Raw genomic sequence first — 17,606 nt, forward strand, 5'->3', positions numbered from 1 at the left:
CGGGAAACTTATTCAAGGCAAGTTGCAGGTGAATTACTTGGTTTATGCAGTTTAGTAACCTGTCATTGTACCGGAAAACATTCCTGTGCCAAAAACTGCCTAAAGACTGCTCTGATAAAGTTACATAGTTTCACGGCATGCAACCGGGTCAATGCACCAGAACTCATTTCTCCTCTCACAGATCAGCAATACTGACCAACGCCTGTGTATTTTGACATGCCAAGGGACACTACTGTGTCTGAGAAAGAAGCTGCAAGTTTTCTAATTAAAATTACTGAAAAGTTACGTTGTGTGGTGATGTTGGCCATTACTGCTGAAGGCCGTAAATTACCTCCATTTGTTATATATATGCAGAACATTACCAAAGAACATCACATTCCCGACTATTGTCCACAAATATAACGGAGTTTGAGAGATGTTCTACCATTCAACACATTGTAAAATATATTAAATTTATTGGGCGAAGACCGGTTTCGACTCCCTTGGAGTCATCATCAGTTCTTGTTGAATATCAAATCAAGGGGAATCTGATAAGAAGAACTGATGTTGACTCCAAGGGAGTCGAAACCGGTCTTCACTCAATAAATTTAATATATATATATAATGTGTTGAATAGTGGAATATCCCTCAAACTCCCCTAGTATGTTAGTTATATGTCAGCATGGAAATTAAAATCATAACCTATGATACTATCCACGAGACAAAAGTAAAACCAGCCGCTCTGCTTGTGATTCCGAGTAAATGTTCATAAGCAGTGTGTTTTTTAAGGACATGTTACTGTAAGATTATAATGTATTTTTTCTTCCAATTTTTAAAAATGTAAACATTCTAGCCCCTCTGCAAGTAAAAGACCTACCTTGTTGGTAAATTATGAATGGAATATAAACTAATAAATATCCTTCGTGTACAGTTTCAATCTTTCTTTGTTTGTTGTATGGTTGTAAATAAATGTGGCTGAGACCTGGACAGTGATAAGTAAGGAGGAGAGTAGAATTAGCTAGTGAAATGAAATATCTATGAACTATGATAGGAAAGACAAGGAAAGCCAGATTGAGAAACAATAATGTGAGAAAGGAGGTTGAAATGGAAAGCTTAAATGAGAGAATTCATAGGGATAAACTAAGATGATGACATGTAAAGAGGATGGGGGAAGAAAGAATACCAAAACAGATGATGAAGATGTTTTTTCCTTTTTTACAATTTCTTTGTTGCACCAACACAGATAGGTCTTATAGTGATGGTGGGATAGGAAATGCTTAGTGTGGGAAGGAACTGGCCGTGGCCTTAATTAAGGTACATCCCCCAGCATTTTATGTGAAAATGGAAAAGCCATGGAAAACCATCTTCAGGGCTGCCGACAGTGGGGTTCAAACCCACTATTTCCTGGGTGCAGGCTCACAGCTGTGTACCTCTAACCGCACATCCAACTCGCCTGGTGAGAGAGGTGAAGTTCGAGGGAAAGAGAGTAATAGAGGACCTAGTACAAAGTGGATCGATTCAATAAAGAGGAGTACAAGAATACGAAACCTGGACTGGGACAAAGTGATGGAAGAGGAATGGTGGAAGGAGAGAGGAAGGTGGAGAAGTGCTATAAATGCCCCGACCTGGCAGGAGCTGGATAAGGGGAAAGGATTATGATGATGATGTAAGCAAGTTAAAATCTTTCTTTGAGTGTATCCAGTAAAATATTTCGTGAGATAAGTTCAACAAGATAGGAAACATTACTCATTTCATACGGTGTGCATTAGCGTGTTACTGATATTTTTGTGTGTTCTTGACAACGCCATATCAGTAACATGTAACGATCGTAAATGCATGACGCACTGCCAGCTCAGGACGGGGATGCGATCGAGCCTGCAGTGGCCTTCACAAGAACACGCGAGAAAGTGAAGGATGATTCCCAGATCAGGCACACAAACAAACTGATGCAGGAACACAGCATACACATCTCCTACTAGTTCATCAGGTTGACTATAAATTTGATGTTGGATTTGCAGTTTAGATAAATAAATCTATGATTGAAGTTATTTACACTCACCTTTTGTCATGATGATGTACAAATAAGCTGATCAAACACATCATTCTTTGAGTCTTTTCCCTGAGTAACGTTTTCAGTTTCAACTATTATCTCGACATGCAGTACAGTTGTTATTGTTTTAAAGGCACATGGTAAATTGTTTGAAGTAATTGGATTGAACACAACAGGCTGGATATTATAAAATTGCAATTGATATTTCCACAGCACGTGATGTAAAAAGCGACAGCATCATGTCTGCTCCCAGTCTGACCTCACCATACATAACGGATAGACCATTAAATTCTATAATGGCCTTCCAGTGAAGTTTTATTGAAATCATTGCCCATTTTAACTATGTTTTTGTGCAATATTTACCATGCTTAATGTGAAGGTGCAATATGTCCCCAGGTCATTTAAAAATTATATCTGAAAATTTCAGGACCTTACAATTGGCAAAAGATGTGCAGCCAATATGCGAGTAAATACAGTAACTGTCTAGGCTATAAGTTACATTGTAGTTGTAGTACCTGTGTATATAAGCAATTGTATTTTGTGAAGGAGCAAAATATGAGAATTTTAAAAGCATTTCTTAAATTTTTGAGTAGATTTTTTTTCACTCCTACAATTTATAGTGTAATCTAAAAGGACTACTGGACTACTCCTGTTATTCTCGCTAGGAGAAAAGTATGTGTCAAGAGTAAGATTTTTTCAGGATTATCTTACAAATATGGGATTTACATGAAACCATCTGTTATATATACATTTTTTTAATTTCATTTTATTGATTTTTTTTCTGTTTGTCTTCATACGTTAACTCTGTAAACTGTAATACCAGTGTTTGTTATTTAGTATAGATTTCAAAACGAATGTCTGTTGTATAATTTACTTCTGTCTGGACAGTACTTGGTTACTCACGTTCAGTAATGCTGCACTTTCATTTTATTCTTTATTCCCTCAGTGGTGTTATGGGGTCTGTACATATTTGTCAAAGGTTGCTTTGCAGTACTGCATTTATAAAGGAAAGCTAGCTTATGTTATTTTGAAAAGCTTATTCATGTTGCTTCTTGCACTGCTTTTGTGATATTGTTTATGTTAAGTGTTTCCTGACAAGAATGTATCTTTATATAGTTTGGTATTTTGTGATTATATAGTTTGGTATTTTGTGAATATTGGTATTATTTTAGAATGTATGCATATACTCAAGCTTTCAGAAAAGAACAACCACTCAGGAACTATTAAGTTCTTAGTTTTCATAGACTACCGGTATTAAGTTCTTAGTTTTCATAGAAAACAGGGTTTAAGTTTTGGGCACGTGTCTCGAAGTTAGAAAATAAAGTAAAAATGTTTATATACTTTGATGAGTGGATTTTCAGGTATGCAGCAAGTGTGGAAGAAATAGGGCTTTAAAAGTTTCCTTATACTGGACTGTACCAGTTTACTTTCTTCTTCTTCTTCTTCTTCTTCTTCTTCTTCTTCTTCTTCTTCTTCTTCTTCTTCTTTTATGACCACATAGGATCACTTTAGTCAGTCCATCGTTCAGGTCTCTTTGAAGGGATTGTTCGGGCTTTGCGGTCTTCCCAGTACTTCTTCAGAAGCTCTGATATTCGTGCCCTTTCCTCAGTTGAAAATATGCGTGTTGTTGGTTTGTTTTGTGTAAGGGTAAAGCGGAGGTTTGTATTCTTGAGTTTTGTATTCAATTTTATCTTATTTGTGATGTCTTCTGTTGTAAGGCCTATTTCCTTCAGATCCTCTCTTACTTCTCTGATCCATTTACATCCTGTTGTGGTATTTTTTGAGACGAGATTGTGTTGTACTAGTTGTTTCAGAAGCGTCGAATCCTGCATCCTCATGACATGTCCAGTTTACTTTATATAAATAATTTCATATTTATTTCATACCACCAACAGAGATGCTTCTCCAAATACATTAATTATAAAAAATAACAAATGTCAGACAGAACTTAATATCCAAAAATAAAAATAATAATTATTAAGCAGTAAAGCAGCAAATGGAATTTACAGCACATGAATACTTTTTCAAGTTCAAAGTGGACTTAAGACCTAAAATATTATACATAAAATCATGGTAACACAGAAAGAGAAGACAGGAAATAAAAATGTAGACTCTTAATTTGTGTACAAGATTCTTTTGATAGATTTATTATTTGCTGGTCAGTGCCATCAACAGTATTGGTAGAGCAAATCACAGATGAAGAGATACTGAATCAAATTGGTGAGGGGAGAACAATTTAGCAAACTTTTATCAGAAGTAGAGACAGACTGATAGGACACATCTTAAGACACCCAGGACTTATTCAGTTAGTTTTTGTGGGAAGTGTAGGTGGTAAAAATGGCAGGGGTAGACCAAGTTTTGAATATGACAAACTAATTTTAGAGTAGATGTAGGATGTAGAAATGTAGAAATGAAGGGTTATCACGAGACAGGATGGCATGGAGAGCTTCATCAAACCAGTCTATGGACTGATGCCCCAAGAATAACAAATTTCATTTAATGATATTTATAACAACTTTATTTCTAATGGTTTAAAGTTATAACCATATAATAGAGATTGTATTTATTTGACTACCTTTATTAATCCCAATGGCAATGTTTTGTATATTAGTTCTAGGGATCATATGACTAATGATTAGTATTTCTTGGTGTACAGATTAAGAGATGGATATATTATGGTCAGAAGAAAATTAGAACTTCCTGTCAGTACCCTAGGTGAAATACCACACTATGGAGGCACAAGTAATGGATAGTAAATTGAACTGTAAGTTTTAGCAAAAAGGAGTGAATTTAATGTAACAATAACAAGAGTGTGACTTATAGTTTCAAATTTTAGCTTCATATGTAAGAACACATAAGAAAGGGCTCTATCATTTAAGGAATAAGGACAGCGGAGTGACATATCATAATTATAAAAAGTAAATTGCATAAATTCCATTAAATATATCTTAATCAGGTAAACCAAGAATTCATTTTAAATATGATTGTACAGTGGAAAACTGTAAAAAGCATATTTTTAGTAGAGTAAAAATAAATGAAGCAATAGAGTAATGTTCTCTACAGGGTGGTGCATGAATAGTTGACACATTTGAAAAGCAATTATAAAATGCAACTCATGCACTATGTTATTGAAATTTTGCACACACCTTCCATGGAAATATCTGTAGAGGTGACACTGCTGCTTTGTCTCTGAATGCCTGCATTCCAGTGAGCTTTCTGCCATGGCCAACTCTCCATTCAGCAGCGTGCAAAAACAGTTATCTTTTATTGCGAATTAAAAAGTGTTACGGTGACACAACGGAAATTTCAAGCTGTATTTCAGACTAGGTGGGCACCAGCAAGGAACACCATCCTTCGCATATACAGAAACTTTGAAGAACAAGGCTGTGTGAAGGAAGAAAAACGACCACGTGCACCAGCAATTTGGTCTCCTGAAAACATTCCTGCGCTGAGGGTCGCCCTGCAGCGCAGCCCGCACAAGTCAACATGGGGAGCTTCAAGGGAAAGTGGAATATTGCGCCATTCAGTTCAAAGAATGTTACACGGTGACTTTCAATTGTACCCACACAAAATGGCTGTAGTACAGATCTAGCTAACAGATCTTTACAGGCAGAAGAGTTTGCAGTATGCCTTATGGACTCAAGATAAAGATGAAGTACTGTTTAACACTTGGTTCTCTGATGAAGCTTATTTTCATCTCAGCGGGGCAGTTAATAAACAAAATGTGCAGTTTTGGGCTACAGAAAAACCAGACAATATTCACGAAAGAACACGTATGGAGTAAAAGTGGGTAACTGCTATTGCTAGACAATGCACCCACCCATCCAGAGGAACTTGGATGCATAGGTGAGAGTGGTATTAGACTCTTTTTTCTGCCATCGAATGTAATGAGCTTTGCACAGCCAATGGACCAAGGGATCATTGAATGTTTTAAGAGGAAATACTGTCGTAAGCTTCTTTCAGAGATTTTAGTAAAGCTGCATAATGAAGACAACATAAATTTGATTGAGGCCTAGAAGAAAATCAGCATGAAAGATGTGATTTACATGGTGGCTAAGGCATATGATGAAATACCATCATCCACACTTGCAAAGTCTAACCAAATGTACAAGAGATTGTTGAAGAACGTAAAGAAGAAACCCATAAAGCAGATGACAAGCCTAATCTTCAGGATTTTCAAAAGATGACATTGCAACTCTGTTACACGACCTATAGCAACTGCCTAACTTGGACGATCTTGTAGTACAAGACATTCTGAACTGGATAGATGATGAAAAAAGAAAAAAGAACTCTACAATGAAATATTAAATGACGACAAAATTGTGCAAGCTGTTATTCGGCAGGACAAAGACGTAGAAGAAGTTGATAATGGAGAAGAAAAAAATGAAGAGGATAAAGTAAGTCATGCTGAAAGAAGTGCAGCTTTACAATTGGCAGTGATGTATATTGAGCAGCAGACAGAAGCAACAGCAGTTAATGTAATGTTTATAAAGAAGTGGTGTGATTTTACTTCTAAAAAAGCATTTGACACAATAAACAGAAAAAGATAACTAATTTCTTATAAGTTTTGATTCTGCTGAGTTTATGATGCAGTACTGTACTGTAATGTGAGGTCCTTTTGTTTATACCAGGGTTGCTATATTTCTAAAAAATAGATCTCAGAGAATTAGAGTAGGCAAAGCTTGATCTGACCCTGTAATAATTAAGTGGAAAATTCCTCAAGGCAGTATTATTTGACCTTTATGTTTTCTTATATACAGTAGAAGTCCGTTATAGCGAGTACAGCATATAACGAGAACTCCGTTATAGCGACGACCTTTTTCTGTCCCTTCAAAATTCCTATGTTAACCTTTGTATCATCATTCGGTTACAGCGAGAACCCTATCACTGGCGCATCCGTTATTACGAGCGATTAAGCGCGCGCGATTTTTTCCGTTACCGATATTTATGCACCCCAGCGAAGATATTGCATGCGATCGATTACCTTCGGCATCTTTTCCTCGTTATGTGCACTAGCGATTTCTCTCGTCGACATTCGAAGGCGATGTCGGAGTCGATTAGTAATATCCGTCGACAGCTGTTCCGTAAAGAAAATTCGAAATGAAAGAGAACATAATTTCGTAATAAATGCGTAAATAACGTGTCCGATAACGGTTGTTAACTCGTTAAAAATTAAGGCTGACTAAGTGACCGCTTAATTTTGTGGCTAAATACTGCAATTAAGTAAGAATGGGATACACCTCAAGATATGGCAGAGTGTTTAATTGCTTTCATAGGTTAGTTTGTATTTTGTCGCGTCTGGTTAAATTACAGAAAGGCTATTATGAAAATTTATTGCGAGAAAGGTATAATTTCTCTACCGGCGCTTGAAGTGTGTTTTCATCATACGTACAGTACGGTTAAGTTACGATACGTGACGCTGTTTGAATAAGAAAACTGAAAGTTTGCAACAAAATGCGATCGATCATCTTCGGTATGGTATAGTTTTCTCACTTTGTGCATTTGCGAGTTCTCTCGTTGACATTCAAAGGCGATGTTGGAGTTGAATAGTAATACCCATCGACTGCTGTTCTCAAAAGAAAATTCGAAATGAAAGAGGATAACACGTTTTCGTAATAAATGCGTAAATAACGTGGCCGATAGCAGTTGTTAACTCGTAAAAATATGACTGATAAACGATATCTTAATTTTAATGTTATATACGGAAATTACGTAAGAATGTCATACACCACAAGATATGGCAGAGTGCATCACTGATTTCAGAGGATATATCATATCTTCTCGCGTCTAGTTACGGCTATTTACATGTAAAATTCTCGCGGGGAAGTTATTTCTCTACATGCATTTCAAACATATACGGTTAAGTTAGGTGACGCTGTTAGAAGAAGAAAGCTGAGGCGTTTGCCACAGAGATCTCTGGAGTGATATTGTATTTCTCCGAATCCAAGACTTTTTTTCTCAGAATCTCATGCGAAAACTCGAGGGTTGTTGCATTCGCGGCCTAACAGTAACTTAATGGATACCACTGGCAACTACCGCGTTAACCACGCTGCTTCTTTCCACACGCGCACAGAACTCATTGACGACCGCTTCTTTACTACACATCGCTACCGGTTGTACAGTGTGTTTTTCTCAAATCTGCAGAATGGCATCAAAACATGCGACCCTTCGAATTCTTAGAAAAGCCATGGCTACTTAGTGGCAGAGTCATAACGCGTCTATTGTAGGCTACTTGACGCTTAGTAAAATTAAGGTTTATAGACAGCAGGAATATTTTCGTGATGGATAGTCGTATTGTAAAGATACGTAGAAAAGGCATTGCCGGCAAATCTTCAACGGGTTCTAGTCGATATTATGATGCCAATTTTAAGTTAATGTTTATTAAACACTCGGAAATGTAGAATAATTGTGCAGCCGCAAGAAAATACGGCATAGGCCTAACTAAAGCCAATATTTGGCGTTAGCGTGAAGGCAAAGAGCTAAAAAAAATGCGTACCGTACAAAAAATGCATTCAGTGGTCCACAACAAGGACGCTTTAAGGAAGTCGATGATGAATTTGTGAGGTGTGTGCACGAAAAACGCAAAGGCGGTTGGCCGTACCGTGGCGCAATAAACTCGTTCGTTGACATTCAACGTTCGCGATTAGGCCTATAGATCGCTAGCCGTTGAATTTGGCCGCACCCGACAAGCGAGACGTGCGTGTAGCGGTAGCCGGTTATATCTGACGCTGCGTAAAAGTAACAGTTATATAGACAGCAAGAATAATTTCCTGATGGATCGTTGTATGGTAGAGACTCATGGAATAGGTATTGTCGGAAAATTTTCAACGAGTTCTCTTCAGTATTATGATGCCAATGTTAAGTTAATGGTCCTTTAACTCGCGGAAATAAAGAATAATTGTGCAGCCGCAAAAAAGAATGAAATACGGCGTGAAGAAAGTCAGTGTTCGGCGTCTATAAATGCGTAGGCCTGTACGATTTTACTAACTTCCTTTTGAGCCTGATTTAAAATTTTGGAGGAAAAAGTGGGGTTCATCTTGGATTCGGAGAAATACAGAACTGTATTTTTTTCAGAATGAAATTAAACATACACTTTCACGTAGTATCGGATTACGAAAAATAACAAACAAGTAAGCCGTAGTGTGAATATCATCTGCGGAAACGCAAGTTTTGAACAAACTGATTGCCGTTTCATATCGATTTTAAAGTGCATGAAGGGTTTTCCGACTTTTATACAAAATCGGATATAACGACAATCCGCTATAGCGAGCAAATTTTTCGCTGCTATGGATTCTCGCTATAACGGACTTCTACTATATATAAATTATATGAGTAAAGAAGTGGAATCAGAGATAAGGCTTTTTTGCAGATGATGTTATTCTGTATAGAGTAATAAATAAGATACAAGATTGTGAGCAACTGCAAAATGACCTCGATAATGTTGTGAGATGGACAGCAGGCAGTGGTATGGTGATAAACGTGGTTAAAAGTCAGGTTGTGAGTTTCACAAATAGGAAAATTCCTTTCTGTTTTAATTACTCCGTTGATGGCGTGAAAGTTCCTTTTGGGGATCATTGTAAGTATCTAGGTGTTAATATAAGGAAAGATCTTCATTGGTGTAATCACGTACATGGGATTGTAAATAAAGGGTACAGATCTCTGCGCATGGTTATGATGGTGTTTAGGGGTTGTAGTAAGGATGTAAAGGAGAGGGCATATAAGTCTCTGGTAATACCCCAACTAGAGTATGGTTCCAGTGTATGGGACCCTCACCAGGATTACTTGACTCATGAACCAGAAAAAATCCAAAGAAACGTAGCTCGATTTGTTCTGGGTGATTTCCGACAAAAGATTATCGTTACAAGTAAGTATTCTCATTTTGGTTCCGTATTGAAGTTGACGTATGTCTCAAATATTATTACAATAGTATAAGTCCACCTGTTCAATACAATACATACATACATATTGTACTTATAGTATTGTAATAATATTTGAAACAAAAGATTATCGTTACAAAAATGTTGCAAAGTTTGGGCTGGGAAGACTTGGGAGAAAGAGGACAAGCTGCTCGACTAAGTGGTATGTTACAAGTAATGAAAATCATTGCGAATCCGTATTGAGTTGTATAGAATAGGTGGAAGAGAAATAAATTTCTTACATTTATCGTAAGTGGTATGTTCTGAGCTGTCAGCGGAGAGTTGGTGTGGAATGACATTAGTAGACGAATAAGTTTGAGTGGTGTCTTTAAAAGTAGGAAAGATCACAACATGAAGATAAAGTTGGAATTCAAGAGGACAGATTGGGGCAAATATTTGTTTATAGGAAGGGGTTAGGGATTGGAATAACTTACCAAGGGAGATGTTCAATAAATTTCCAATTTCTTTAAAATCATTTAAGAAAAGGCTAGGAAACAACAGAAAGGGAATCTGCCACTTAGGCGACTGCCCTAAATGCAGATCAGTATTGATTGATTGTCTGTGAAGTTTATATGAAGAGTTAGTGTACCTTTACAAATTAAATTCTGAATTTTTCGTAATATGTTCTTCTCCATTTAATTTTCCACCATGAGTTTCTATGTCTCTTCGAGAGTGAAACTTCAGTAGTGTATGTAGATATTATAAAGACAACATCAACTCATTTCGGGTGAGTACACTTGGGAAAGACACATTAATACTACTTGCTTTTTCATTGGTTCTTTATTTATGTACTACCTTTCACTTAAGTTAAACTTTGGTTTTTATAGCATATTGTTGGTTAATATGACCTTTCGTTAGTCCAGCCTAGGGTACAGTCCCGAGGTGGCCGAGCTAGAGGGAGTCTACTGTACTGTGATTCATGGATCCTTTGTAATCACTTGTAGTTTTATGAAAGGATTCTTGCAGTCTTGCAAATGACACTGCTTTTCTTATTCAGATACAAGGGAAGTGATGGGAAAATGGAGGAAGGGGTGACAACATGTGATCCCATTGATAGTATCTCTCTAGGTCTGATGATTTTGTGATTTTAAATGTACACTCAACCGCACAAAATTTGGCCGCTAGCTAAAATGAAAGAATCTGTCAATGTTAGAGATCGGGGTAAACCTGTACAGTACTTGCCTTGAAACAGAAGCATACACGTCTGGCTTGCAGACATCACTGAGGTCCAATTTTTAGATTGACACATAAACAACAAATAGTGAAGGAAATTGTTTCTAGAAGGTAAAGGAGCAGCTATCTTTCCAGATAGCCCATTAATAACATACCTCATCTCTAAGTGGTAGTTATGTGACCCGTTCTGACAGTTAGACGCACTGTACATGGGCAACAGGGTATAAATTGCAGTCGTTTGAATCCTCCCAGTGCTTACTGCTTTTTTCATTTAAAGCGATGAGGTAGGCCTATGTTATTAACGGGTTGACCAGAAAGATAGCTGCTCCGTTACATTATAGAAACAGTTTTCTGCACTATTTGTTGTTTATGTGTATTATGTATCAATCTAGAAATCGGACTTTAGTGATCAAGCCAGATACTATGGATGCTTCCCTTTCAAGGCTAGTAGTGTACAGGTTTACCCTGATTGGTGGATCTCTAATGTGGCAGATTCTTCAGATTTAGCTAGCAGCAAAACTCTGTGCGGTTGAGTGTATAGTATATTCAATAGTGACATGTCTTAAAAAAAGGTTTTCAGTTGTTAGGTCATGTCAGGTACATATACTGTAATTCATGCCTTTGAGATGTTTAGTGCATCAACTTTGTTGATGATATAATGCTAATAATATAGTAAAAGCATGCCAGTCTGTTGATGATGAAAATATCAGAGGTGGTGAATATACAGGAGTTTTACACTGTCTTGTATTCTCAGAAGGAGAACTGATACAACCTTTTGTGTAGTCTGTGATTTGTTACAAGTTGGTGAGAACTTTGAAATAAATTGACATAATATACAGGAATGAAGAGAATGGCATGATGAACTTTGAGCCAAAAGCTGGCTGTGTAAGAGTTAACCTAAGTTTACCTTTACAAAGACAGACTGTAGGCAACAATAAAGTTCAACAATGAAACTATAAGAGGGAGAGAACTAATCTCTGGAAACATAAAATTTCATTTGGGCCATGGGCACTATCAACTCAGTATCATAATGAAACCATCCTTGTTACAAGAAGACAATGTGAAATACACACACACAGTAGAACAGAGTTTCAGACCAAAAATATTTTTACTCTATCGAATCCCGTGTTAATGACGCTGTTTATAGGAGAGCACACTGAAGACAGTAGGCTAAATACTGAAGGTGTGGAGAGAGCTAGTCGTGACTGAAGCGAAGTTGGTAAAGTATGGTCACGATCATGTTTTTAACTCTAGGGCACTCTTCCTTCATTCTTCTCTCCTGTATGCCTCTACCTGCCCCTTTCCAACCTTTCTACATTTAGTCCTCTGCCAACTCTCTTTTGTGCTCGGTACTTTAGACCATCACCTTAACACAAAACTCCTCTTCCTTTTTGACTGATGATGTTATTATATTTATAAGTTACTGGGTTTATTTTTGGATAATTTACTTCATGACATTAGATCCTAAATTATACTGTTTCACTAAAGTTGTGGATGCTGAGTTCATTGTTCCTTCTTTCAAAGTTTTTAAGTTTTGTTGTGTTGCGTGATACAGGAATTTTTAATTCTGAATGATGTTCTGATGTTTGTCAGTTCTCATTAGAACTTCAACATTTATGCAAGAAATTGTGAACAAAATGCCAAACTTTTTTAAATCTATAGTATATTTTATGTGAATATTTATTCATACTTATGAATAAGCAGTATACCCTCATAAGAAGACTATGTGAATGTCTTCTGTATATGTTTTCCTAAGTATTATGTTTCATTAATTCTAATGTTTCTGTGCAAACATTTCACATTACATTTCTACTGAATTCAGTATGATTCTTTACATATTGCTTTGAAATAATTGCTTATTACTCTGAATGGTTACGGCATGCCCAGATTCCATCACCAGATCACTTCATTGTGAAGGAGAATATTCCTAATGGCTTTGTGTGTTTTGTTTCTCTTCCTCATTTCATACCCCTTGTCAGGGGTGTGGTGACTGCCTGCAACACAACTCTTCTCTAGTTCTCCAGTTTTTGCAATTTTGTATTTGCCAGGACTACAATTTGAAAACTGTTACCGTTATTTGCCAAATCCTGATGACCAACATCTGGGAATTCGGCCTCTGGGTCTCTTACAGTTTAAGTTACCTTCTGTCATCAAGAGATCAAAGTTTTCTTTTCTTGCTGCTTGGTCAAAATAATGTGAGGTCCTCTCACTGATAATGCTGCGCCGAATTTTGTGTATAAGGGTACTATTACCACATGGTGCAAAAGCCCCGAAAGGCCATGGCCTACCAAACGACCATTGCTCAATCTGAAAGTGTCATATTGTCATCACAACAAATCCTGCTGGCCATTATTATTCTTGGCTTTTTGACTGGGACCACTATCTCACCGTGAGATAGCCTCTCAATTGTAATCACATATGCTGAGTAGACCTCGAACCAACCCTCAGATATAAGTAAAAATCCATAGCCTGGCCAGTAATCAAACCCGGGCCCTCTGGGTAAGAGTGCAGTGCAAGCTAAGAGTGCTATTCACTTTCTAAATTAAGTGACACCTTAACACTACACATGCATTCATTTGTATACACTGCGGGACCAGCTAAGGGTACTATTGTGTAACACTACACATGTATTAATTTGTATACTGTAAACAAGCCCTTAGTGGAGAAAAGTCTACAGAAGTATGACCTTAACAGGAACATCATGTGCCCTGAGAAATTGACATAAAAATGCACGTTATTAGTGAAAGGAACGTATTGAATGTAGAAAGGCTACTTTACTGTGTAATATAAAATATAGCACAGTTTCAAAAGGATACTGAAATACACGACCCTGTTTTTCTTAAGAAATTCTTTATAGCATAGAATGTCTCTTGGTTGTCAGGGAATTTCTCCTGCATAAATTAAATACCACATCTTAGTACCAAAACAGATAAGCAGAAGTAGGAAGATGACAAAAGATGGAAAAGAAAAAAAAAGAAACCTGAAAAATCAGGTGTAAACAATTTTTGCAGTGCTACATGACGTTTGAAGAATTCAGAACATTTTTCATTTTTCCAGTATGATTTTGAGTTGTTAAAAATAATATAAGAATTTTGGCAGAATATAAACCCCGTGCTATAAATTATTTTTAAAAATTAACCCATAAAATTATTTATGTAAGTTAAGATGCTATTTCAGTATAGTTGTATATTTCATCAGAGTCTGTACTCTGCAGAATGTGGAACTTTAGAACACAATTAATATGTAAACTGTGTTTTAAATTATCTTGACCTCTACTTAAAGAAACTCTCTCTGCAGGATAGAAATAATTTAGTATCATGTAGATCTGTTATAAACAAGTGCACGCCATATCCGTGTATATTTCCAACCTTGATAATAAGCTCACTGGACAAAAAATTAGCCACACCTGGAGGAATCATTACAAGCATCATTTAGTACCATGTAACTCTGCCTCTGGACTTGATAACCACCTAAATTTTCTTAGGAAGCTAGTCCACAAGGTTGTGCAGGTACGTCCCATCCAGGTTAAGCCACTCACTGAAGATTTGATTGCGCGATTCCACCAAATTTTGGGGATGCTGATGTCAGCGTTTTACCCACTGTTCCAATGTGTCCTACATATTTTCAATGGAGTTTAAGTCAAGTGATATTGCAGGCCACTCAAGTTGTAATAGGGCTGAGGAGTGTTCATAAAACCAGTCATACTGTATATGCGTCCAGCACGATGAAGTTTGCTATTGTCATCTTGAAAAATCGGGGTATAAATAGCATACTCATTATGCAGAAGTTGACTGAATGGCAATATCTGTTCATCCAGAATATTTAAATTAACATGCTGGTTCATGTTAGTGGTCACCTCAGCGAGTGGGCCCAGTCCACGATACAATAAACTCCCCAAAAACATCACAGACCCACCTCTGGCTTGAACCTAACCTTGAACACACCCAGCATGAAATGCTTCGTGTGGCCTTCACTGCACTCGACGATGTGTCTGATTGGTATACAGGCAAAAACATGATTTGTCAGACCACATTACATTCTGCCAGTCAGCTACTGTCCACGTTCAATGATTTCCAGCCCATTGAAGGCTATGTGCCTGTGTGAGCAATGGCCTCTTGTGAGGTGACGACTCCAAATGTTCATTGCACGCAGTTCCCATTGCAATGTTCTCTCGCTAACAGGTTGGGATAAACCTTCATTCACTGACTGTACCAATTCCTGTTGGGTTTGGAAGCGATTTTGATTCACAGGCTGTAAAACTCATCTCCGGTCCCTCTCATTTGGGATTTTTTCCGATCACTATTCTGACGTGTTTCACGGCCACGTATAGTACATCACTGCTTGTAGACATGTTGAACAGCCCACTGCAGAACACCAACAAATCCAGCAACTTCATGCACCGTATGGCCATGAGCACGGCTAAACACGGTTGCCCTTTTTGTCACTCTGTCACATCCTTACATCTACCCATGTTGACGTACACTGTCCACTTGAAACATCAAAGTCTCACTGATTGCTACTGCCTTATGTTCACATAGAGGTAGTGCATGTGTGGTTGAGCATGGGACTCGCTCTCTGCACCATGTGTACAGGCTTAACGATCCATTTGTGCGTACGCACTAGGGTGAGTAATTTTTTGTCCGGTAAGTTCTTATGTTTGGGGAAATACTCTGGTTTATTTCCATGCTGTTTAAATATTTTAATTTGTAAGGTGAAGCTTTTTTGAAGATTATGGTTAGAGTAGACTTTCTGAATGCTTTCTTCTGAAGTTTGTCATATTATTTCTAATCCAGAAGGATGAGTGGTTTTACTTCACTCGAAGACATTCACATAAAAATCTCCTTTGTCGTCAGTGTTCTGTATACAAGAGGCATGTGAAATGTGTGACATTGATCTTACTTAACTATGGTAAGGGACTAATTTTTCAAAGTTTAATAGGGTTTTATTACAGTATTTTAGTGAAGTTTAAGTATGCTGGAATAATCTGTGATTTTTTTATTTTAAGTTACATTTTTCATATGCCTCAATGGAGATGGGCTTTTACTTACCTAATCCCTGCTTTGATTTTTCATGTTTATATTGAACAACTAGTATTTGTCTTTGTGGTGTGTAGATTTCTTAATTATTGCTATGGTGCTTGATTTGTGATGGGATGTTTGCCTGTATAATTGCTTGTATATCTCCTGCCATGCTGCATTTTCCTGAGTGTAAGGGGACTGTTGTATTCTTGTGATTGCCAGGAGCGGGTTTCTTGGGTCGCCTGTCCCGGGACGGAAACGCTTTCCCTCTGAACCTCCACATCATCCTCACCAGCAGTACCATCATAATATAGGTAATACAAGTCCTCTAGTCCTTCAAAGGTTTTTTCACCAACAGAATCAACATCAAACCAATCACCATCATCTTCACCATCACCACCACCACCACTTAAATCAGCCTTCGTCACTACCCTTGTCTGATTCTAATGGGGACAAAACAGATGACTCAAATGCTTCAAGTGGAGTTGTGAAGAAACGTTTTGCGTCATACATTAAGTTCCATTTAGGAGGTGGAGATTCACGCAGAAATCTGCCTCCTCCACGCCCTTCCCGACATCCTTCTCCTGTTCCTAGTCAGAGTCCAGATCCTCCTCCTCGACTCAGCAGGGTGTCCAACACGCCTGATGGTGGCACGCCAGGCGCCGGCTCATCGCCACTTATGATGCGCCGAGGGTTTCTGGATGTATCACCTGTGCGGAGGAGCTTTGCTGAAGGTTCCCCTTCTCTCTCTAGAAGGTAAGTTTAACTAATGCAACATTATTATAAGTTACTGAAACATGAATTTGCTTAGATAAGTAACATATGTTCTTTAATTGCTAAACCTTATTACAAATATGCTGTTTTTTCTTATAATGGTATCACTAGGTTTATTCTTTGCATATCAAAGTCCAGTTCATGAAAAAACAAAGAAGCTACACATTTCAGAGATCCAAGATGTGAATACCAATGCTGACAGTGGTTAATTTGAGTGATATTACTCCTTTACTTTCCTTTCTAGTCCTAAAAGTTGCAATACTGATGACCAGCGTTATTACAAGCATCTTTAGTTAAGTACTTCAATTATAGTTTCAGTCAATTCTCTGAATATTTTTATGGCAGATTATCATGTTTCTGGCCATTTAGGTAGTGTAACATTTGATTAATGATGGCTTATTTTTTCAATGAAAATATTGACATTACCAAAATTGCCTTTCATTCTGTCTGAAGTCAGTTGTATTAGTTACTTTTTGGAGAATATTTTTCTGTTTTTTAAGGGGACTAATTCTGTTATTGACCTTCGGTAAGGGGACTGTTGTATTATATATAGTAAAAAATAAAATTGAGGAGTCAGTGAGTTCTTTTGATTAGGCATACATTTTTTAAACGATCATTCTATAAGAGATGAGAGTTGATGAGCTTATTGTATTGTCCCTAAAACAACAATCACCACCAATTCGGTAAGGGGACTGT

General features: G+C 37.4%; 1 protein-coding gene across 1 annotated transcript in view; it reads left to right on the forward strand.

Moving 5' to 3' along the window:
* The window catches only part of hep (hemipterous), a 390,680-nt gene that overhangs the window by 289,181 nt on the left and 83,893 nt on the right, over nucleotides 1-17,606 (forward strand). The window contains exon 9 of the mRNA XM_067138172.2: nucleotides 16,359-16,892. Within this exon, the coding sequence (XP_066994273.1) occupies nucleotides 16,359-16,892 (534 nt within the window). The remainder of the gene's footprint in view (nucleotides 1-16,358; nucleotides 16,893-17,606) is intronic.

Source organism: Anabrus simplex, chromosome 1 (genome assembly GCF_040414725.1).
Source record: "Anabrus simplex isolate iqAnaSimp1 chromosome 1, ASM4041472v1, whole genome shotgun sequence".
In the NCBI taxonomy this organism is placed as follows: Eukaryota; Metazoa; Arthropoda; class Insecta; order Orthoptera; family Tettigoniidae; genus Anabrus; species Anabrus simplex.